The 26,618-nt window shown below is 33.9% G+C and overlaps 1 protein-coding gene across 1 annotated transcript; it reads right to left on the reverse strand.

Annotated features, from left to right (window-relative positions):
* Nucleotides 1–360: 360 nt before the first annotated feature.
* Nucleotides 361–26,540, reverse strand: LOC121375819 (ran-binding protein 3-like). Its single transcript, XM_041503477.1, has 18 exons — nt 26,277–26,540; nt 24,290–24,345; nt 19,457–19,493; nt 16,617–16,757; nt 15,220–15,246; nt 14,527–14,616; nt 13,769–13,873; nt 13,400–13,480; nt 11,478–11,558; nt 10,083–10,272; nt 9,180–9,258; nt 8,576–8,729; nt 7,839–7,966; nt 7,236–7,359; nt 6,683–6,822; nt 5,827–5,984; nt 5,211–5,296; nt 361–3,980 (listed from the first exon to the last, which is right to left on the reverse strand). The coding sequence occupies exons 1-18, from the start codon at nt 26,293–26,295 to the stop codon at nt 3,928–3,930; spliced, it is 1,749 nt and encodes a 582-aa protein (XP_041359411.1). The 5' UTR covers nt 26,296–26,540; the 3' UTR covers nt 361–3,927.
* Nucleotides 26,541–26,618: the final 78 nt, after the last annotated feature.

Raw genomic sequence — 26,618 nt, forward strand, 5'->3', positions numbered from 1 at the left:
AAAGAGGATGTAATGGTCTTACACCTACCCACTAAGTTGTTAAACCTCACTCTGAGTGGGAGCCGGTACCTACCAGCCATATGTCCGATGGTTTAACCTCGACACCACCTAGGCTGGTAGGCTGGACAGTCGTAATCTCTGAAGTCAAGGGCCGTAACTCGGTCAAAATGGGAAATCCCCATTGAAACTCAAACTTGAGGTGTGATCCTCAGTGCCATGGCATAAGGCATTGTTAAAAAAACAAGGGGGGGGGGGGGGGGGAGGGAACGAAAACCATATACAGGACGAATGGACATACATAGAGAAAAACTGTGTCCCCTCTGGTTGGACCAGCAGTGAACTAATAAAAGACAACCCCGATATGAAATAATGGTTTATTTTTTAAATCTTTTAACAAGTTCTGGCATGTGTACATGTACACAGTATGTCTGCACATCATACCACACTTTCATGCACATTTGTTAAGAGCACACACTGTTGTAACATTCAGCATGACACTAAACTACACAATGTTACAGCTGTTTTACATTACATGATAGATCAGAGCTCTTCAAAAAGCACATTGGGGGGGGACCCAAAGTTAATAACAGCTTTCACACTGAAAATGAAAACCAATTTATCAACAATTTAAATGACAGCTTTTGATTATGAGTCTTGTGTAATAGAATTGGGACAAAACAAATATGTGATAATGCAACAAGTATCCAAGTTCAAAGTTTATCTTAACCCAAATAGAACAGATTTTAAAAATATATACTGTTTCAAAATTCTGTTGTATTTTTAAATAAAAAATTGTAAGCTACAGTAACGTTTCAAATTCTGTTACCATCCTAAAAAGAGACTGCTATTGGGATATTAAAAAAAAAAAATCTTTGATAGAGATCAGTTCATTTAAGCATGAGTTTTAAGTACAATACTGGTGTAAACAAATTATCATTAGAAGTAAAATATTCTGAAATTAAATACTGAAGATTTACATTAACTATTTTTGTTCTTATTTTTTAAAATCGAAGTGTTAAAAAAACCCTCACCAACCGTCAAGTACATGTATCCACAACATATATAATTAAAAACACCAATAGCTGTTTATTAACACTCTCACTACCAAATTCTGTTTGCCATTTAAAAGATATGAACAGTTTTAAACAAGAAAAGAAGAAACTGAGACATTAATACTGAGTGTCTATGGACAATGGCAACTGGGGGAAAATATAGGACCTTGATAATCCTACAATACACAAATTAAACTCACAATTAATTCGCTTCACAAAATTAATTCAACTAGTGAATAATAATAAAAGACAACTTTAGTGAATTCTGGTATAGATTTAATTTTATAATTTTATAACCTATTGAATGCAAATGAATTTCCTTAAAACATTTACAATAAAGGTTACTGTAATAAATGTACACAAGTACTTAGAATAAAGTGGTAAACACAACAGGCCGAATTTACAAGTATATATCTCTTGGTCATACAACTTTCCTAAATAGTTGTGTATATTTAATAACCTACAATAGATGCAGGTGTTTATCCACATTTTTTTTCCATTTTTTTGGGTCTGCATTTGACTTAATTAAACATAAAAATAAAATAAATGCACTATGATCACCTAAAGGAAATTTTGCCTATTAGGTTTTCTCAAAATAAAACCAAATTATTTGAGGGTTGGGGGTGGGGTCAACGAGTAACGAGCAAAATGCACGTTTGCAAAAACTTTACATAAAAGCATGATAATCTGTCTAGGCACAGTGTGTTGCATTTCTCTCCTCCTCCTGTAAGGCCAATATGTTCAAATGCTGGCCATTATTGGTTCACATACATTTTGAGACTTAAATTTAATAGTTATTTTCTTAGTCTCATTCATAATGAAATCCATGGATGCTAAGGTTGTGGTATTTTATGTAATGGATTATTAACAGAAGAGAAAAATGGTAAAAATGTCATTTAAAAAAAATGTTGCAATATAGTTTTTAAAACAAATTTGATGGAAGTTACCTCCTCTTGGCCAAAAGCTGACACTATACATGCCAGAATGTCAATATTCAGACAAGTCTTTCATACAGTATGCCAAATAACACAAAAAGTACATCAGTTTCTTGGAACAAATTGTTGTAATGGCAACCACAATGAAGGAAATGTTTTATTTAATGACGCACGAATGAAATGTACCCACGTTCCTTGACCTTCAGTATCTTGGTTGTTAGACAGAGTTCCCTTTTACATGAAACGTAAGTCACCAACAAGGTAATTTAGTTTCAAGGTTACCTACAGCATACCAACATCCAAACATCCACTGTCCAATGGTTTGCAGGTAACACCACAAAACGTCCACATCGTTAGCACAAGGTCGTCTGTATATTTTCCGCAATGGCTATGACCACTACACTGAGAAACTGAGATTGATCCCCGTCAGTGATCCCCGTCAGTGGGCCCAATGGGCTATTTTCTCTATCTAGCCAGTCCTCCACAACTGGTGTAACAAAGGCCCTGGTATATAGCATCCTGTCTGTGGGATGGTGCATATATAAAATATCTTGTTGCTATCGAAGAGAGTAGCCCACGGAGGGATGACAGCAGGTATACTCTCTTTATCTGTGTAGTCTTTAACCATATTTCTGATTGTTCAGTTACACAAATTATATTTGCACACTGAATAAAGTTCTCAACATCCTGAAGTTTGTAACTTTTTATTTTTAAATGTAACCAATTAGTGGTTCGTGTTAATTTAAAGTTGTGTAACCGACACTCAAATAGAACCACAGTCTGCATAAAATACTGTGCACTATACTCTTCAATCATGGACTAGATGTACTCCAACATTGGTTTCAACTACTATCCTGAGGTAGTTAATGAAAAGGGAGGGTGACATGGACCACTACAGCAAGGCAGCTACTTAATACAAGACGTCCGATATGACAATACAAGGCCATGGTAGAATAAAAGTGACACATACCTAAATACCAATAGTCTCAGGTGATGGGATGTGGCTCCATACAAATTTACAAATAAAAGTTCTCAGATAAATCTTAAACTGAATATATATGTCACAAACTTCAGTACCATACATTGATAGCTCAACAACTTAATAAATTCCACAATAGTGCATTCTGTTTAAGATGGAGCATATATAAAATATTGTTAAAATCGAAACAAAATTAATCAAATGTTTTCAGTCTTTATAAGGATTACTTACATACAGACATGCCAAAATGATATCCCATTCAAATGACAGGTAAATGTAATTGTATCTTATGTATTATCATTAAACTTACTTATATAATTTTCATAGCTAAGCTAAAAGACAAAAGCTCCTCATAGAACTGGCCATCCACTTTGATCATTGGTAAAATTACAAGCACACAATTATAATGATGCATAAAGATAGACATTCCAACAACTGATCACAATGTGAACATTTATAGCAGGTAACATCAGTATGAAAGTTTAATGCAATTACATTAAAACATTGGGCACAATATGAATAAGTAAGGGATCAGCAAAACTGTTCAGACATTTGAAACAAAAACGACTGAAATACAGATAGCTACAAATGTGACTTAAGAAAAATTAAATCACTTCTGCCATTTGTCATACATATTTAAAAAAAAGAAAAAAAAAGAGAGGAAACAGTAAAAAAAAAGAAAAACCCCAATTAGCTCCATGTGCTTCAAATCTTCAGTCTTATGTTCATAATATATTCATGAATAATGATATCACATGAAAAAATTCTTTGTGTGACCACGACCAGTTGAAGAAATCTCAACAACCATCAGAGTTTAATGTCAAGGTTGTTGTTGTCACCGACTGGACAAAAGGATGATGCATCTCCTTGCCACCCGCGTGGTAAAGAATCTGTACAAACAATGATGATGCTATGAGAGTGATCCCAAACATGACATGAACAATATTAGTCTTATTTATAATCAGTCTGATTCCGATTTTACTGTAAACGAGGATGAAAAACTTTCACAGGATGCTGAAATCAGAAAAACAGTTTACTTTCATTCAGTGTTCTACTACAACAATTTTAGTATTTGAAAAAACAAAACAAAACAAACAAAAAACACATATAAACTAAACTTACTGCTCAAAAAGCTGGTTTGATGCTAGATCTAAAATCAGATTGCACAAATCGAGACCCATTTGATTTAATGTCAATATGTTGTTACATGCACATCTACAATACATTAAAAAAACAAAAACATTTTCTTTAAAAAAAAAAAGAAATTGATGACAAAAAACTGGGTGCTTAAAACAAACAAATGAAGAATCTGATGCTGTATAACATAAGTACATATAAATAGTTCAATTATTAGCATCCATACATCAAATGGGCATTTCAGTTTATGATAATATTTGAAATTAATTCAACACTTTTGTCCGTAACCTTAAGCAATAAATACTTGCAGCTGAAATTTATTTCTGTGCAGGATCTGCAGATAATCAACTTCAAACAAAAAGAAGTGACAATTCTGATAAAAACCAATTTGAGAACAATTATTTGTTGCTGAACAGGAGGATGTATTGGTAGGTGGTAACATTTCATACAAGTTTGTAAGTCAAATGATTAAACTTTTACAGCAAAGAAACTGATATGTCATAACTTGAAAAACACTTTGAAATCAGCAGATAGATTTTTGAATTGCAAAAACATATTAATAATGCCAAATATGTATAATGGGGAAAAGCATAGATCATTAACAGATGCCACAAACATATAGACAAGGGTGCTACAATAGCTGTAGCAAAAAAAAATAATAATAAAAAAACTATACACCATTAATATTTAAAATAACAGATTAGCGATTTCAACAAAGATTTTTTTCAAAAATTGGCAGTTCAACTTTGTTCAAATCATGGTAAATACAGAAGGATATGCAAAGGTCAAAAACAAATGCATTATTCCATTCTTTATTTTAAAAAAAATAAAAAATTAATTGTGTGACAAGTACCACATCGGTCCACATTTGTATAATAAACAAGAATGTCCCACTGCTTTACGAAATCCCAGACAAAATTGTTTAAAAGCTCAGTCCACTACGAGTAATAATGCAGCGATTACTGTCCTCTACGCTCGGATCGTTTTAAACCATTTAGATGTGATACAAGTCAAATTTAGCCACCAGGCATCACATTGCACATGAGAATTTTTTTTAATTCAGCTGTGCATGGGACAACGTCTGGCCAGGCCCGGGTCAAGACTGACCTTCTGTCTCTGGGTCTTGAACACTGCTGTCGGACTCCTCGCGGCGAACAGCCGGCGTCACTCCTTCGGACTGAAGAGATATTTTTCTGTCAAAAAAACAGATCCACTTCTATTAGTGGGCAATATAGAACGGAATGGAATATTTGTTAGATTAACACCTCAGCATATTTTAAAACATAGCTATTTGATGTCTACATGTGCAACCATGATCACTGTTTCATTAATCAAGATCATATGGTTTGTAAAATTATAGAGTTAGATGCTAAAACGTAACATACCTATATGCAACAGATGATGTTGTCAACAAAAACCTGATATGCAAATGAAAGATAATTTTTGTTTAAATGTTCGAACACAAAGGCACAATGCTTAGTTAATGGCCATTTATTAAACAGTAACAGTGTGACATGGTGAAGAATCTAAGACAAAAACCTTTCAGACGTTAAATGAGTTTTCAATTTTTATACACCAATCATGGAGTATTTAATGTACTATACTACTAACATTATCTTCACTGACAGAGAATACTACAGAAAAATTATAAGCAATATAGTTTTGGGGGAAAGCAGACTGTGTACTAAAGCAAGTAATAAACCATAAAAAAACAAGTACTTACTGTTTTTTCTTTGGTGATTCGGCATCTGTTGAGTCTGCTTTTCTCTTCTCGGAAACCCTTTCTTCTTTTGCAAATTGTTCTTTTTCCTCAGCTAATTTTAGCTGCTGTATCCGCCAGTCAATTGCACGCAAAATAGTTTCACTATCTTTTGGATTTGACTGAAGAAAAGAAAAGAAAAATCAAGGTATAGTATTTACTTAAAAGGAATTATTGATTCCAATTACTGATGTTTAAGTTAGCCACAAATTACATCTTTATAATCACCATCAAACAAATATATATATATATATATATATTATTTTTTTCAAGTAACTAATGTTTTATTGGAAATGTACATATACAAAATATCTCAAAGTTACCACATAAATGTACTCATGGTTGTGGCTCACATTTGATGTTTTGAATGACAGCTGATAGTTCCGAGTGCAACAGCATACCAAGAGTAAGTTTATACAGTAAGTGATATGTCCCATACCCCTAGATAACATTACATGGCACAAAAAGGAAGTTTGACTCATTCAATCAGCAGTCTGGTTTAAAAATGTGTACTGTTATACAAATTTCTTGCAAACTTTTGTTAATGGGAAACAATCTAAGCATGGTATTTTTATTAATAAAGGCAACAATCAACTTTTTGTAAAATGATAATAACATAGTGACTAGCAGATACAATCATTTTCAACCTACTGGGATCATTTTGCCAAGTCGGTAAAAATGCTATAACAGACAAATGACAATACATTGAACTATCAAATAGAAAACATGTTTTTTTGACAAAGGATTCAACTTAATTAATTTAAACAATAGTCTGGGAATGCTTTAGTTGTTATTTACAAAACAACTTCAATAAACTTACCGTTATTAAGAAAACTTTAATTCCATCAACTCCATCTGTGGCTGTGATTCGGACACTCTTCTGACTAGCTCGCTCCACGGTCATCCCCGGCCAGATCTTTGTATTGAGTATTAGACGAAGACTGCCCTGTGTTCTCATGACTGAAATCACAACAACAACAACACATTAAACAATATTGGAAAACAAAGATTACACCCTGACAAAACAACCACTCAAGATTCTAGTAATTATGTTTTCTATTCACAAGGTTGAAGCTAGTATTCACCAAGTTGTCAGATATGATAATGTTCAGTTCCAAAACATATACAATATATTTTCCAAAGAGCCAGACAAAGAAATATTTGGTTAATGGGCCCATATTTTGTTCAGCTAAAACACATCATTTTACCAAAGATTTTCAAATCAAATACATCACAGATTAAACACAAATATTCTAACATTAAAAATGAATATAATATTTCTGATGAAAAGAAATGCAGATATTAGTCCAGTTTCTCAATGACAGGATGAAAGCACTAACGTGAAGACGTGTTAGAAATCTCCTACAACTTACTGAGTCTGGAATTGAAAGCTTCCGCCGTGTCTTCAGGCGAAGTGTCGTTCAGTCTAAGAGTTCCCCGACCTTTTTCCACCCAAACTTGTTTGTCACCGTCGAACAGAAATAACTTACAACACACCTGAAACCAAACCAAGACATAACAATAATGCAATGCCTTTCTACTGAAACATTTGTTTCAGACATGTCTTAAATGTTTATGGACATAACAATGGACACTGGTAAGATCAGTTTGTAAAAGTTGAAACTGGGAACATGTGGACAATAATCGCTCTCACCAATGCTAGATTCAGTGAGTAAAATGTAGATAATGTAACATTACAGTAAATATTTTCCAATTACATTTGATAATGGATTTCATAATCGATCTTTACATCACTACCAACACCACTACTGCCACTTGATATAAATATTAGCGTGGCGGAGGAACTGAAACAATAGCCAGGGTCTTTACCTGAAGAACAATACAGTCGATGATTGATTAATCAATTTGCTCTACCTTACCTGAAGAACAATATAGCCGATGACTGATTAATCAATTTGCTCTACTGTACCTGAACAATATCGCTGATGATTGATTAATCAATTTGCCTACTTTACCTGAAGAACATTGGATTCTTCCTCCTCCCCTGTTACAATCTCCACTTCTTTCAGGTCAGGTTTCAGCCCGTGCTTGGCTTGGTACTCTCTCGCCGACTCCTCCAGTGTTCGGTTAGCATTTTCAGCATCTACACAACACAAAACACAATTAAATAATAATACCAGCCATCTTTAATACTGGTCACCTAGATCAGTAAAAGAAGATAACAAATTTTTTAAAAATGGTCCATAATGGGAAGAAAATTAAACTGAATTGCCCATTTTTAATGCATGGCATGCTTGAGATTGTAATTTTAAAGCTGGTTGTGTCAACAGGAAGATTATTGGAACATTAATTTGAACAAAGAATGTAAAACAATAAATAAGCTAGATGAAAGAGCCAGGTTTATCGATTTTTAACATGTCAATTACCAAGTAAAAATTGTACTTTTTTTTTTTTTTAAATGAAAGAAAAAAAGCATTCTCAGAGTACTGCTAAAGCAATACATGTCCCCTAAAACAAATTTTCATCTCTTAAGTTGAAGGGTCATAACTATGTCAAAAATGGGCAAATCGACAGATAAGTCAACCTCAATCTATAACTCTACATGATAAAAGCAATACACCAAAAATATGTTGGACAGACAAACCGACGGATATAAAAATGGCAGTGACAATGATGTATAAATATACAGAATTTACTCTGGCATACGAACAAACTGAACTGAAATGCATGCAAAAGTGGAAGACTATGTTACCTGATGAATCCCGGTCATCACCATCACTGTTTTTTTCTGCCTCCTCCACTGAAGAGTGTGAAAAGACAACTCTGTCGGTCAAATTCTGACCAAATGTGAATCCCCTTGCCCCAGCTGCAGTGTCATTACTCGTCATCTGTGCAGCCGCAAAACTCTGAAAATGTAGTTAACAATCAGTGATATAAAATGTTGTTCAAAGAAAATTAAGAGGTTCTCAATCTGTGGAGACTTCTAAACTAGGGGTGGGGGGTGGGGGGGGGGTGGCGTAGATGTCAAAGGAAGCCAAGTAAATTACCAGTAGTTCACGTTTGGCTTTCACTATTTTTACTGTTTAAATTATATAACGTTTATTATGCTGCCAATAGTACCCATTTTCCTGAAAAGAGACCAAATTAGCATCTATCGTTATGGGAAAAAATAATAATCAAAATTTTAAATATCAACCAGAATTATTATCAGTGTTCAAAATTGAGCAAGAAATTTAACATTTAAAACCCCCAGCACAAACTAGTTAATAATCATGATAAAAAATACTTTTTAAAAATCTAAAATATTAGAACTCGGTTCCAGTTTTAACAGTGACTTATTTTTATGAAATACTAACCGTGACACGACTTGTCAAACTTTGGCAGAAAATATTGTCATTGTTTGATGTTGCACCAGTGGATGTGGAATCAACTTGGCTGTGAAATAAATAAATAAATAATAATAATTAGGACTCTGTTAATCATCACCATTGATAATAGCATTGACTATTAAGGGACATTACTGAGTTTGCTGCAATTTCTAAGATGTTATCGACTAACAGAGGCTTTTTAACGATTGTAATTACCTATCAAATATATTTTTTTGCGTAAAATACCAGTGTCTGTATATTAAACGTGTTTCTGATAGTTGTAATATTTGTACTAGGTTAAATTCCATTTTATTTCCTAAAATATTCTTTTTTCGTACGTATGAAATTATTTGAAGACAAAATCTAGTTTGGGCTTCTTACAAATATTAAGACGCTCAGACACACATTGAATATACAGACAGGGATATTCTAAACAAGAGAATATATTCACTATTCAAGTTTAATCGTAGAAATATTTTATTAGTCGAAAACATCTTACAATGCAGCAAACTCGGGAATGTCCCTTTAAGCTTTATGCTAGACCTGTCCTGTTAAAAAATTTTTATTAACACTGTTAGTTAATATAACTATGTAGAGACATTATTCTATTGCAACTCTTTAAATTAATGTTTTAATTTATAATAAATTTATAATGAAATATTAAAATGTAAGAGAGTTACTGGCAATTTGTTTTAGGTATAAAACTCTTCTTTTTTTCATGTATGTGATTATTACTGGATTGTATATATATTATATTTTTTTTGGTATGAATTTGTTATATTAAGCAAACTGCTGAATTTGTTTTATTAAGTTCCATTAAATATTGTCCATGTTGTATAATTCTGTATCAAATATCTGGGTTAAACAGTAACTAAAAGACATTCAATGAACCTGCTGTATCCATTGGAGATAACTTTCTCCGTTACGGGTGCAGCTTCTGCTATTCTAGACAGTCTGCTACTGTCCTGCTGATTGGTGGAGCTCACTTCACTCAGATCGTCAGCACTTGAAGCATTCGACACGGGATTGCCATTAGCTTCACTCTTTGATGGCATCACATCAGTGGAGTTTGAGGTTTTATCTAGACACAAGATTTAGAAACATTTTATTACATGTCTATTAAGCTGAAGTGTGTTCAGGTGGGCAAGTTTTTGTTAACAATGGATGGGGTATGAATTATGGCTAGCTCTGGGTGTGCAGAAGAATATTTTGCCAAATTATATATTAACCTTCAAAAATTGCAAGAACCATAGCATTATCTTTTCAGCAATTTTAACATTAAATTATTTCGCCAAATTAATACAAAATTTGCCAGTTGGGTTTAAAATTCATAACTGGTAAATTTGGCAAGTGGCAAAGCTAGCCCTGTTGAATGAATGTATGTTTGTTTGTCTTCTGAACTTCTGTATCGGAAATAAAACGGTTTATGAAACTCACTTAGCATTGAATTCTCCCATATTGAAAAAAGAAACAAAAGAAGATGAATGATGTCGGTGATAAACCAGAGCTCCACAACCCGGCATCACCAACATTTCTGGGGATAATACACAATACGATAAAATATAATAATTAAAAAATACTAATACAAAATAAAACCCCATTTAACTGAATTATCCTATCACATTCATATAAAATTCAGTCTTATGACACATGATTGCTTGACCTCCTAAACAAACCTCTGGTTTATTTACGGTAGAATTAAATAACTACAAAACTTAACACATCTTTAATATATTGCATTTACAAACCACATTTAAATTATCTCTAAAGTGAAAATCATACTAAAATTATTTCTCTCCAGTTGATAGGTGGTTACTGGTAAAACAAAAAACAATGATGTAAAATATTAAAAACAGGTAAGTAATAGAACTAACTTAATTCTTAAACAATATGCCGTAGAAATCTCCAATCAAGAAAAAAACTTTTTACATGTGTTATTATAGAGTTTAACAGTTGAGCTTTATGATGTAATTTAAATATCCAAAGTAACATCTGAACTACATTACATTTTCATTACTTTATAAATTAGATCAAGATAAATGTAATAATTAACAAGATTCTAAGAATACTGCTAAAGCAGTACATGTCCCCTGCCAATTTACCAGGCTGAAAAATTTTTTTTGTATCTCTAAAGTTCAAGAGCCATAACTCTGTGGTGACTAATAAAAAGTGAAAACTAAAACCTAAACAAACATTAGTATATTTATTTGCAAATTTCTTTACCTACCAGAAAGCTACTTAAGTTTTAATGGGCCAATCGTATGACAATTTAAAAACTGAAATTACCTTGTTCAGGCTGTTGACGGGGATCAGGAAGAGTGGCAGGCCGAAGTATTGATGGAGGAGGAACTGATGCCGAACTTGCTTCTAAACGGTGGAAATAAAAATACTGACGTGCATCAAAATGTAAAAGACAATGGCAATTTACACACACACACACAAACCTTAAGCAGGGCTCACAATGGGAAATTTTTTGGTTTAGCCAATTTTCTTATTCATATGTAGAGAATTTCATTAAAAATTATTAACAATTTGTTAATTTAAAGGTAGACTAAACTCCAACAAGAGCCTTATGTGTTGGAAAGATGCATACCCGGACCACCAACACATACTGACACTTTAATAAATGAAAAACACGTAATTTTAGAATTAATAAAAAACCATGATTATTCCTGCTAACTGGGGGCAGCCATTTTGTTTCGTTTTTGTGATGTCCGGTGGTATAGCTTGGGGCGAAGTGACGTCAGCTCAGGTCCAACTTCTCTATTATGCACAGTGTAAACAAACGCTCTAATTTACAAGGTGCTTCGCTTTCATCAACCTGACTTGTAAAACAACATAAATGACTTGATAGTATAATAAACTATTTAACTAAATATATTTCAATTTGCATCAATATAATGAAATGGAGTTACAGTATTTCTTTTCTTTTAAAAAATCCAAAGAAAAAATGCATATTATTAGGCCTATTGGTAGGATATGTTCAAGTAAAAACGACCACTCATGATACCCAAGTGGTAATTTTATTTTATTTTGGACTACATAATTAGTTAGTTTTGTGATTTTAGATGGGAGAGTCTACTTAATCAAGGGTTTTACAAAATTACTTACAGTAAAATAAAACAGAACGGCTGGTAAAGTCCATTACGATTTGAGGTTATCACACAATACCCTGTGATCTTAATAAAAGAGGCACGTCTTTTTAGTGTGTCTAGACAGTGTCTAGGGACCGTCTAAAGATACACCTGCAAATCAAGAACCACAGGTACAGGCCACGGAAAGAAAACACCAATTAACCAAGAAAACACTCCGACTATTATTTGGGTTTTGGGTTAATTTATATACAAAATATAAGTTATTTCAACACTTTGACAATGGTGGTTTATTATGTATTGAAAAATAAACCACATATACACGTTGCTGTGTTACTGGGATGTATATTATTACAGAACATTGCGATGCATCCGCAAAAATCGGGTATGGTTTGTTTCTTCAGTTCGATGACCAATTCCTGATGTGACACGTTAGGTATTACATAACTACCAGCTCGCCAGAGGGTGTATTCACTGGGATAGCACAAAATGGCTGCGCCCGTTATATATAATAGCCGTCACATTTAACCGTTTTATTAATTAATTATACGATTATACTTGTTGATATTGAGCAATAATGTGCATTATGTATCGTTGAATATGCATACCAGTCCAAAAGCCTTGCTTTAGCATTCCTTTAAGGAATGTTTTATTAGCCAAAGATTAAATGTTGTAGCCAATTTGTATAAAAATTAGCAAATGGCTAATTTTGAAATGCACAGGGGTGAGCCCTGCTTAATTTATTTTAATATTTTTTTGATAATAAAAGGCACCACCAACATGATTTCTTATAGCCAACATTTACAACATGTAATTCACATCATACCTGCTAAAAATAGAACCCAAGCCTTTCAAAGGTCAAATCTCTTGACCAATGGGAATCTTCTTTAAATAAAATGGCTGCAAGCAAAACAATGCAGTGGCACAACATCTATATTAACCAAGGACTAAAAAAAAAGTGTGAACTTTGTATGGATTTGTATTCAGATTTGTACCAGTTGAAAAACTGTTCAACTTTGTGGTAAGTGATATATTAAAAAAAAAGTAATTAAAAAAAAATATATATATTCCTTGGAGATATTAAACATGCCTAAGTACAACAGCATCAAATCATACCATTCTTTTTCAAAGCCTCTACTTGGTCTGCTAGTCTTGATGGACGAAATAGAAATTTCACTTTGCTGTCATCTTTCCCACCTTAAAAACAGAGTTAATTGTAAATGCTTATAATTAGTAAAACATACAATACTAAATTATTATAATTAGTCTTATTAATTTAAATAAAAACTATACTTACAATCTAATACAACAAAGATTTGGCAATGTTCTTTAATTTTGTGCACCATATTATAATCTTTAAAACAATATATAGAGCTACAATGTTTATTTTAAAGCAATAACGTTACAATGAGAAAAGAGATGTTGTACTAAAAAGAACCAAGTTATCAAAAATATTTTAGCAATTTAAATTTTTATCAGACTCACTGCATGGATCAGAATCTGGGTCACTCTGAGATGAAACTTGGCTGTCCGACTGTTGTGATAAAAACGGATTAGCAGAAAACCGACTTGGAGCTATCAGTCCAGCACCTTAAATAAAAACGAAGAGTAAAATTCTATCCAATTCTGAGTAATATATTTTTTATATTAATACATAAAGATTAACTTCTTTATAACACAAAAGGATGAACAAACAAAAAAGTAAGTTAATTAAAATTAATTAAGTACATTAGTTCAAAAAACATTTAATTAATATTTTTGAAATGGGTTGCTGTAACCTGACCTGAAAAAAAAAAAGAGAGAAAGAAAATGCCAAGTATAGCTAAAAGTAAATCACATGTGAAATGACTGTCATTATTTACCTTAATTCTGTTTAATGGTTGACACTATAAAACAAACAGTATTAAATCATGTGTTGAGGATTACAACCAACTTTGTGAAGTATGCTTCTCACACGTAATTAAACAACTAAGCATATTTTTTAGATATCACTGTATGCACCAGTTGGCATTAGGCAACTCCATTATTATGTAAATTGTGAAAACATGTTTTAATTTTTCAGTTTTGGTGCAAATTTCTGTGCATGTTATTTGATCAATTAAACTTTTAACGTAGCCTTATAAGAATGAAATCTGAAAAATGTACACGGTTGCATAATTTTGTGTAATCTAAATATATGTATTATTAAACGTACAAAGGATTGTAGTGGGGGTATCTATTACATATTGCATATACCAACAAACCTTCTGAAACTTGTGGATGCTGATTTGCTGTTGATACAACATCATTCTTTAATGTAGGCTGAGGACCAAAAGGGTTACTGGAAAAAGTACCTGCCAATAACAATTTTTAAAAAACATGATGATTTGACACAGAGAAAAAAATACACCAAATAAATATTCCCTTAGACGAAAATTACTCAAGCAAAGATGCAGGAGATATGTCCTACAGAAACTAAAATATTTATGTATTAAGTATAAAATGTTACAAAGAAATCAAGAACCAGAACCATGACACTACCATTATATCCATTTCTGGGGGTTAATAAAACTACAGTGAAACCTCTCAAAATCGGACCTTCTGTAAACCGGATTTCCCATAAAGCCAGGCCATTTTTTACGGTCCTTTTTTAAAAATCAATACAGAAATTAACCTCTTTAAACCAAATACCTCTTGAACTGGACATTTTACTTGGGCCCAAGCTTAGAGGGGTTTCACTGTATTTAAAAAAGAAAGAAAAAAAAAGAACCAGAACTTTTCATTATCTGGCATTAATTTCGAAAATCTAGAAACATTATTATGATACTTTAATAACCAAAATAAATTAGTGCTTGTATTAGAAAATGTTATAATTTTAATAATTTTGTCTTTCATACATAATGAATTTCTAAAACCTTGGAGTCTGTCAATCATTTATACATTACCCAATTACAAACCTGAATTAGTTCCTGTACCACCAAAGGCTGAAAAAAGATAAATTTGATTGTTGTTTTTTTTAATATAAAAATCTTGGATATTTCAAAGGACTGGCAATACTTTGATATATCAACAAACACATATAAACTATAAAAGTAGTATAGTAGAAGCATATTAAAAAGATGAACAGAAATGAAAATCTTATCACTACCTAGAAATACTGAATACCAACACACACACACAAATACATACACATGAGCATAAGTTTAAAGAAAAAGAATAAAAATAAGTATCAGGAAAAATATTAAAAGCATGTACTCCCTCAACCAGTGTTACAACAGAGAGCATGATACTTGACAATCATGGAGAAGCAAACAAAATTGTATAATTCACCAACTGAAAGGGAACTTTTTTTTTTTTTAATTGTTCAAATTTTAATTTCCCACCTAAGTATCATTATAAACATCTACTGTATTATTAAATTATGGATGTAAAGTAAAGTTTGTTTTATTTAACGATGCCACTAGAGCACACTGATTTTTTATCTTAACATCGGCTATTGGACGTCAAACATATGGTCATTCTAACACTGTTTTTTAGAGGAAACCCACTGTCGCCACATAGGCTACTCTTTTATGAGAGGCAGCACTGGAACTTATATTTGCGTTTCCCACAGGAAGGATAGCACAAACCATGGCCTTTGTTGAACCAGTTATGGATCATTGGTCGGTGCAAGTGGTTTACACCTACTATTGAGCCTTGCGGAGCACTCACTCAGGGTTTGGAGTCGGTATCTGGATTTAAAATCCCATGCCTCGACTGGAATCCGAACCCAGTACCTACCAGCCTGTAGACCGATGGCCTAACCACGATGGATGTGGAAGTTAATATAAAAGTGTCAGTTTCTCCTTTTTCTTCCTTTTTTTTTTTTGACACATTAGTTCCTTCATGTATTCAATTTAATTTTAACACACACAATAAATATATATGCATTCTATTTTGGACTTATAATACAGTTGACTTTCAGCATGGTATGCTTAATTATCCTACATTGTATTCTGCAGGCTCAAATCCATAATTGAGAAGTGAATTCTCCCTTCCCAGGAGAAAGTTGGGAAGTTTGATAAAACTTTTCATCATGTTCTGCGTTAATTTTGTGCATAAGTAAAAACACAGATCGACAAGGTAACAAGTAAGCTATGGTACCAAACAAGTTTGTGTTTTGATGATTGTCGTGTGATTTTGTTTTTAAAATCAGATTAGGTCCAAAATATTACAGTGATTTTGACTTTTCACTACTGCTAACTCAGCAACTTGTGCCAACTTTCGGCATTAAAAAGACTGTGTCCATTTCGCCCGCTAGATTAGGGCTTGATTCTGATTTTGCCTAGCATAACAACTGAGAGGCTTACTGTACCTGTGAAACCGGGTCTTAACTGTGAGCCCAGTTTTGATGGCTGGATGACTGAAGAATCATTTTTCTGCTGATTGTCGGAGCTAGTGGAGGAAGGGGAAGTACCAGATATGGCAGTCGAATTCAAGGCTGGAGATGTCTGGTCTGAAATAGCAACAGCAAACTTAACAGAAATTTTTTAAACATGTAGTGTGTAATAATTATTCAAAAACAGACTTGCTTTGAACTTGCTATCAGAAATTATAGATTCGTATTAATAAGCAAACACTGAAGAACAAAAAAAACATGAGTGAAATTCTTGGATCTAGAGAGGTCTGATGTAAAAAGTCTCAGTATATGACATCAGAAGTCGAAATAATGCCATCTCAAATGATTTTTACCGGACAACACCATCATGGGACGGAAAAGTTTTTACCTGTCGTCCCATCAGACCAGCAATTGTTTTGTGTTTTCAAAGTCATATTTGGTCCAGCAGGTTTTGAATCGGGCTGGCTGAATTTGCAACTTGCTGGAACAAGTATCCAGCAGAAATGTCAGCCCCCGAACTTAATATTTTTCTATAACACAATCACATGTCTCGTACTATCACAGGTTCAATATTCAACTCCTCAACCAAAAGGAAAAGGAAAAAACAGTCATAGAAATAAATTGCCAATGATTGGTCAAGTCTCATATCGGTTACACAATGCATGATTTTTACCATTTCCTCACTTACTGTCCATATTTTCAAGTATGTTTATTGTATTTCATATAGTGGTGACAACTCTCACTGACATCATTTTGAATTCATTAACATTGATTTTATCTCGTGGAATTAAATGGGTCCTACCAAACATACTAAAATTTATTGACTGAAAATTTTGCACAGGGAACATTTTGTTCAGTATCATGTCATGATTTGCTAAGCAAATTTCAGAGATAGGTACACAATTCTAAAATGTTAAAAGAAGGGACAATTAAGGCATTTGGCCAGGTATGCATATTCAACGATATATAACGCACATTATTGTTTAATATCAACAAGTATAATCGTATAGTTGATTAATAAATAACGAACGCAGCCATTTTGTACCATCCCAGTGAATACGCCCTCTGGAGAGCTGGTGGTTACGTAATACCTAACGTGTCACATCAGGAATTAGTCTTCGAAATGAAGAAACAAAACATACCAGATTTTTTGCAGATGCATCGCAATGTTCTGTAATAATATCCATCCCAGTAAGCCGGCAACATAATACAGTTATTTCAACACTTTGACAATGGTGGCTTATTTTGTATTGAAAAATAATATATACTTGTTTTGTACATAAATTAACCCACATACTGAAATAATAATCGGAGTGTGTTCTTGGTTAATTGGTCTTTTCTTTCCGTGGCCTGTACCTGTGGTTCCTAATTGGCAGATGTATATTTAGACGGTCCCCAGACACTGTGTCTAGACCCACTAAAAAGACGTGCATCTTTTATTAAGATCACAAGGTATTGTTTGTTAGCCGCGCAGACGCCCCTCAAATTGTAATGGACATTATCACTTTATTACTGTAAGTAATTCTGTAAAAGCCTTGATTAAGTAGACTTTCCCATCTAAAATCACCAAACTGACCAATTACGTAGTCCCAAAGAAAATAAAATTATCACTTGGGTATCGTGAGTGGTAATTTTTGCTCGAACGTACCCTACCAATAGGCCTAATGATAAGCATTTTTTCTTTGTTTTTTTTTTAAAGAGAAAAATATTATAACTCCATTTCGTTCTATTGATGCAAATTGAAATATATTTAGTTAAATAGTTTATTATACTATTAAGTCATTTATGTTGTTTTACAAGTCAGGTTGATGAAAGCGAAGCGCATTGTCGTAAATTAGAGCGTTTGTTTACACTGTGCTCAAGAGGGGTTGGACAGAGCTGACGTCACTTCGCCCCAAGTTATACCACTGCAACGAAACAAAATGGCTACCCCCAGTTAGAATAATCATGTTTTTTTATTAATTCTAAAATTACGCGTTTTTCATTTGTTAAAGTGTCAGTATGTGTTGGTGGTCCGGGTATGCATCTTTCCAACACATAAGGCTCTTATTTGAGTTTACCCTCCCTTTAAATAGTAGTTGCCACTCTATTTTCAACTGTTACTAATCATCAATTTGTTACAAATTTCTGTGTATTTGAAAAATCATGTTTTGAGATTGCTTTAAACCTCATACAAACACATGCCATGATTATATAGTTCAGGACAAATAAGATTTGCTGCATTAACAGAATGCTCGATTCAACTAAATGTCATGTGGTTTATTACAATGTTTGGTACATTCCATTCTAATGGCAAGCTATTTTGTCATCTAGTTTAAATTTTAAAACTGGTATCATTTAATCAATTCGGTTACGACAGAAATATCAAATACAACCTTACTAATCTGTTACCATGATTACAGCTTATTTTTTTAAGGGCTGAACTGTGCATATTTGTCATAGATACAGGAAGGAAGGAAATGCACTCAACACATTTTATTTACGGTTATATGGCATCAGACATATGGTTAAGGACCACAGATACTGAGAGAGGAAACCTGCTGTCGCCACTTCACAGTCTTTTATATGCACCATCCCAGACAGGATAGCACATACCACGGCCTCTGATGTACCAGAACTTTGTGATGCACTGAATGGAGTGAGAAATAGCACTGACGGGGATCAATCCCAAACCGACCACACATCAAGCGAACGCTTTACCACTGGGCTACGTCCCACCCTATCATAGATAAAGTTACACAATATACTGCATTAAAAAGTCTTCTTCTATGTTGCATGTTCAAAATATATGACAAACAAGATATAAATATAGTTACCGTTGGCTGCTGCAGTAACCTCTGATGTGGTTGACACCTAAAAACAAGTGAAAATGTATCAAACGTTTGTTTGTTTTGTTTAATGACATCACTAGAGCACAATGATTTATTAAGAATCAGTTATTAGATACATTAAAAAAATGTATATACACACATACCAGTCTGACAGGCATGGAAATAAATTGATGCCTGTCACCAAATGTTGAAATAATGTTTTGTTCATAATCAAACAAGTTGAATTGTCGTCTGACATGCTGATGCTGCTTTCCTTGAAGCAAAGTTGAAAATTTCATCCGTTAACAAAAATGGAAACTAAGCTTCAAGACTGCGATGAGGCCTATGAAATATTCAACAAATTCCAATCACATTCAAAACTAAAATAACTTTATAATAACAAAACTCCAAATAAACTTATTAAATAATATGTTCTTTAGTTATTTTAAAACCAATATTACATGTTTCCATTTAATTTTTATTGCTTAATTGACATTCGTCAGAATGCAACACAATCTAAGGTACTGTTGTTGATAAATATAGACTGACAGAAATGTGCATATCACACTAGTAATGTGCCGGTCAAATTGGCTAATGTAAATAATGACCACTACCTGTGGGATCATGCGGTTTTAGAGATGCAACTTAAATAAACACAATGGCACTAGATCATTTGTTCACTGTTCAGTTTAGAAGGGTAAATTTGTGTTGATTGTTGGAGCCATTCGGAACACATCACGCTTTTCTGGGTAAACTTCCTATTATAAGCATGTGCATGCTGTATGATACGGTCAAAATTGATTTTAAATACTGGTATGCATTTTAAAACATACTGCATCAAACTACTTCAACACAGAATTACTTCATTGTGTCGGACAAAATAACCACAAATAGTAACTTTGTCAGGGATTTAGATCTCACTACTTAGGGCCGTTTTGTCTTTTCTGAGCACAAGAAGGTTGTTTTAGTTCAGTACTGTCATTATCAGCTGCTGGACAGTTGTCAATATCCAGAAATGTATTTCAAGTTATTTTAACGTAATTCAAAGTAACAAACATTTCAGTGGTTTTGAGGTGAAATATTTTGAGGTCAGCATGTTTCATTATTTGTACTTAATTTAGGCCAGCCCTCTACATTAACTTTTTCATCTAGGAGCCAGATGGCACCTACTTCTATTTTTATATAGATAGTATGAAATGTTTTAGTTGCCAAATGAAAAAGAAATGTCACATATATGACCAAATCAGTTACAATGTAGAGGACTGTGGGAGTGATAATTTGGGGCATATACTGTAGATCTATCCATTATGTATTGCGTCATGAATGTATTGCGATATGCCAACAGCAGCCCAAACTGTTTGTAGAAAGTATTGCGACATCAGATGTAGCTTACACATAAAGTATTGTGACCTTAGCAGGTACAGATAATAAAAATAAAAACTCTCTTCAAAAGCAAACAATTTGTGTCAGTGTTGAACAGTGCTTACTGTTACACGCCGTGTGTGGCATGTTGTGTTGCACCAGTCAGCTCCAGCCCATGGATTTATCAGTGAACGCAGATTTTAAATTAGGAATAAAGTGAAAATTTATGGAATGGCATGCTGACATTGTGGCCAAGAACATAAAAGAAAACACCAATAAGCCTGTTAGACTTAAGATTCAGTTTGATCAAACCGTTTCACGCCGGGTGGATTGTGGCATGCATTGACCAGTTATCGAAAGACAAAGAAACTGTTACGCAAAGCTGGCGATTATCAGGTCTGCTTGCTGTGGTGTGAAACCTTAGTGTAGTTTGTTAATTACACAAGGTAATTGACAATGATTGCTGTTTAGATTTGTTCACTGAATGATATATTGATAATACAATAAATCAATTTAAAAAAATTGGTTGTTTTATTTGTAAGTAAAGTCGCTATATTATTGCGTGGATAAAGTACTGCGATAATTAGTTGTTCGCAATATTTTGTTGTTCGCAAAACTTTCATGTTCTACAGTACCGTATTTTTTGGCATATAAGCCGCTACTTTTTTACTGTGAATTGCTAGGTGCGGTTTATAAAACGGTGCGGTTTATTTATGAATTTTACGGTAACCGCTGTGCATATAAACCAGAACTTTTTTTGTTTCATTCTCATAATAATAATATGGCATACCAAATGACTGGGACTGAAGTATTACAATGGAATGGCTCTTTATTAATAGTCTAGTCAGGCTAGAAACAATAAATCACTTGTGTATTGTTATACTTAGTTTCAAAAATGGACTCGTCCGCGAACTTTCTTAGTTTGATTTCTGTAACATTTATTGTTAGTAGTGCATCAGATGTGTTTGTCAGATGTTCTAAAATGAAGTATCTTTCCTCATATTATACAAAGTAGTGTTGTTATACTTTGTAGTAAACACACTCAACTTGCATGTTCGATACTGCAGATAAAAAGCCAGTGGCAGCCTAAACAATGTCACGTGTCACGTGATACAATTACAATGTCATGGCCATTTATGGCCAATAGCAAAAGCCGGACCTTAACAAGGACATCAAAAGTTTCTTAATATCTTTAACGCCACTGTTTCTAACCTGTTTGTAATGTTTTTAATTAATATATCAAAATTTAAGTTTAGTACGAAGCTTGCGAAATAAAATCACATAATCGGAGTACCTGAAATGTTTGTATTAAATGTCGACATTTCCAATCTAATTAGGCCGCTAATTTATACAGAGCATAACATTGTTGTAATGTATTTTGTTTATTACATGTAATTATACATATATAATTTTCGGCAAATATATATATATATAGTTATAAAACTATGTTGAAACTGTAAACGATTGATAGGAGTGTGCTTAGTTTCGGTTCACTACCACTCCAGCTTGACCCGACCTCGTTTGAATATGTAATTTTTGCACACGGCACGCTAGTTAGGTTACACAGAAACGCGTGTTTTGCAATCAAGTGACTAGATCTAGTAGTAATTTTCATTTGTACCCTTTTTTTTGTGGTTCACGCTTTGTAATCATACTGAGACAAATAAAATATTATCATGTATATTTGTTTTCTTTGCAACTAATGCAAGATTACGAAATTAGCATTATCAAGTTCTTGTTCACATTTACTTAAAAGTAGCGAGGTTTGTCAATGCCAACGGTGTTTTGTTTACGAAACTTTCCCATTAGGTGAAATGAAACTGAAAGCAACACAATCAACAATTATTTATTGTTTGAATTTAAGGGAGAATGGATCTCTTTATTATTATTAAATACAAACAATAATTATCTGTAATTAAAATTGTGGCTTTATTTTAACTGCGGCTTATTTAAAGGTGCGGTTTATGTACGAACAAAGGTCGGAACTTGGTCTAAAAACAAGGGGTGCGGTTTATACACCAGTGCGTGTAATAAGCCGGAAAATACGGTATGTATTTTGGGTACAACATTTATTGCCTCGACTGTCACTTATTTCCAGGCTTGTTTGATATAAACCAGTTATGGAACACTGGTTGGAAGGGGAAAACACCCATCAGAGAAAGGGTATATAATTCTACCAACAGACCTCAGTCTTTTCCTGTTAATATACTCTTTAAAAAAAGAAACATGACATTGATTTTCAAAGTTCAATTAAAAAAAAAAATGGCAGACATGATACAAGCAACCAAAGATAAGACGCCATGGGAAGGTGATTACTCTGTACATGTCCGAAACAGTATCTCTGGGAATCCACCGTAAACATGTACAACGGCATATGTGTGACATAGGGGTGGGCAAAATGTCAATATCGGTTATGACCACCACGAGCTCTGATGACAGCTTGACAACAGCAATGCATGGAAGTAATCAAATGTTGCACAGCACGTGGAATGTTCTGCCACTCATGCTGCAGTGCCGTAAGAAGTTGTGGAAGTGTCTGGGGTGGTGGATTCCTCCGGCGCACATGCTGATCCAGTGCATCCCATAGATGTTCTATTGGGTTTAAATCTGGTGAACTGGCAGGCCAAGGTAATGTCTGGACGTTGTTGCGCTGCAGAAACTACTGACTAACACGTGCAACATGCTGAAACATTCCATCTTCTCAATATCTGATGCCTGTCAGTGCACCAGCCACATGCACAAGTACTGTCCTACCACCATGATGGATTCCTGCCCACACCATGACACTGCCACCACCAAAACAGTCAACTTGTTGCATGCAGTTTGAAGCATAATGTTCCCCTCAATGTCTATAGAAATGTGTGCATCCATCAGCACGTGACAGGAGAAAATGAGACTCATCTGAGAACAAAACAGTCATCCACCTGGCACGTGTCCATTTCACCCTCTGCTGGCAACACAGCAGACACTCCGCTAAGTGACATGGGGTCAAAACGTTACGTTGCACTGGTCTTCTAGGGAAAATTTCTGCCTCCCTCAGCTGTGGTTATTGCTGTTGTGGTTTGATTTCGAAGATGACACACCTGGACATATCGATATTGAGCGGCAGTGGTTACTCTGGGACGATTTGACCTTGGCCTGTCATTAACACTTTGAGTGGTGTTGTTACCTGCCCATAATGCAGTCTGTTTGAAACACTGCCGATTTGACCTTTTATGCCCCACCAACAGAGGGTCCGGCTTTTGCGTTTCAGTAAAGAGACTATGGCTATGTTTATGCGAATCAAACATGTTTTATAGTGTTTTTGCATCATCATTCGCTCACTTACTTGATTGTCTTTACGATGTCTTTGATTCTGTAAAAATAATGCAATAGCATTATTTTTACCAATGTCAAGTTTCTTTTTTTGAAGAGTATAGTATGGTATTAATTGATTAAATGACAATGTGTATCGAAAGTTATTTAAAATTGACAAACCTTAGAAGAATTATCTCTATTTCCATCTTCATTTTCCTCTTCACGATTTGTAGAATCTGCAATTATGAATTTATGTTCTCAAATTAATGCAACATCTGTATCTGAAGTTTTTCTAGCCAAACACCCATAAAATATAGAAAAACCGTGTATTAACAATCGATCTCTGATTACATAATGTATTGTTTACAAAAAGCTAAAAATAAATGGGGGGGGGGGGGGATGGCAGAAACTAGTTACATACATTTCAGGATTTAAAAAAGTGTTAGACAGCAGAGGACAATTGTTCTAAATCTAAGGTAACCAGACGACATTTACATGATTCTTTACATACTAGTATATATGATATACATGAGTTATCCCTACCCTGTTTTAGCACGGCACTCTGTCTCAATAGTCTTTTAATTATTTCACCACAGTGCCATGTTAACCCTGGATCAATGGCACATTGCCCTGAGATTTATCAAGAAATTTATCAAGACATTTTGAGTAATTAACTTTAAAATGATATAACCAAACAATGAATGTGTCAGCTATGCATACAGATTATAATTTCAGTAGTGATCAGATGACAGGAATTTATTACTATCTAGATGTTTACTGAGCAGTAATATGTGACCATGTTGAAAGCATGAAGACTTCACTGCACTGGATTAATCTTTCCACATAAATTGTCTTTAGACAGTGATGGCAGCAGATGGTTTTAAGTGTATTCTTGTGGTAAGAACACACACATGTATGTACATCAACTTCAAATGTAACAGATATATCAACCTCTACTGAGGGGATTCAAAGCAGGGACTCTACCTACTGAGCTAATAGGGGAATTCCAGTAGGAGCACTTTATACCAACAAGTGCTATTACAATAGTGTTGGGAATTGGTTGGAATTTCATCATAAATCATCAGCTGTAATTGACTTGCAGCAATTGATCAATTTTCAATTACACAAGCTGTTAACAAACCAAAACACAGGGCTCAAACTTAACAACGGCTTCGGTCAAGGACTTTACTAATAGCATTTTGCTGACGGATAAAAACTATTGCCGTCAGTTGAAGTGACTAAATTAGGTTTTTATATCTGTTGCAAGTTACCAAACTTTGATTGTTGGGACAGAGTGTGTACCTGTGCTTGAGTTCTTTTTTCATACATGTACCAATTTTTTTAAATCTAAAATAGTGCTCTTTTTAATTCAAATGAAATCATGTTTAAGTGAATAATTTTTTTGCTGGTGACATATTGTTAGAAAGCTATGCACCTTTTTTTCCCCCACATAGGATTGATTTCAGTGCAATTACAAAATAACAACCATTCAGCACATTAGAGGCTTTTGACATTTGAGATAAACCAATTAAAGGATGTAAAAGAGCAACACTTCACTAAATAAAATAACAATGTTGTTATGGCATGACTACAATGCACATGTGCGGAAAAATATCCGCCCTGTCCCCCCCCTCCCCTAACCCCAACCCCATACCCCTACCCCTAACCCTAACCCCTAACCCTAACTAAAAATAATGGAGGGGACCGGGCGGATATTATACCGAGAGGTATGGGTCAAACTCTTTCCTATTTGTGTGTTAAATCTTCATTGTTAAATGGTAATGAAACAAAAATACACATGGTCATGTATGTATGAATCTGCATTTGCTGTCCGAGGAAGCATGCACTATTACCAGTGTGTTTATGGTTGTAAATAGCAGTTAAAATAGTAGTAGTATATAAAATAATGAGCTATCTCGCACAAACATGCTTTTGTTTTATCGTGTAAACTTGGGTATTTTTACTTTCAAATTTAGTTTTTGTTGTAGTTGGCATTTTGTTTTCTTTTTACCAATGATAACTTTTATACTTAAGTTATCATATTCTTATGCAGGCTGTCATATCAAGCAAGTAAAAAATATTAAATATATCTAGAAAACCAGATTGGTTCATTATTACGTGCATATATATTGCAAAAAGAACACTTTATAACTTTGCGATCCCTCACCAGCTCCAGAATCCGCCATCTTGCCTGTTATGTTTGTAAAATCACGTGACGAGCGGCGCGTCAAAAATTATTATTCCTACTGGCTAGCCTCTTTGTAATATAACACTTTGCTGATCGTTAAATACTGTTATAGCTCTAATATAAATTTAATTTTTTGTATGTTTTTAATAATATATTTATCATGTAGTCACAGTTATAATTGGAAGAATAATATTTAGTAAACGACATGGCACAGCCAATGAATTCCAGCTGGTCAGTTCGCCCCATATTTGCCAAAACAAATTTGCCCCAAGGTATCAACTCGCCCCAATGATTGGCTACACTGGGGCGAGTTGATTTTAG

Source organism: Gigantopelta aegis, chromosome 6, assembly GCF_016097555.1.
Source record: "Gigantopelta aegis isolate Gae_Host chromosome 6, Gae_host_genome, whole genome shotgun sequence".
NCBI lineage: Eukaryota > Metazoa > Mollusca > Gastropoda > Neomphalida > Peltospiridae > Gigantopelta > Gigantopelta aegis.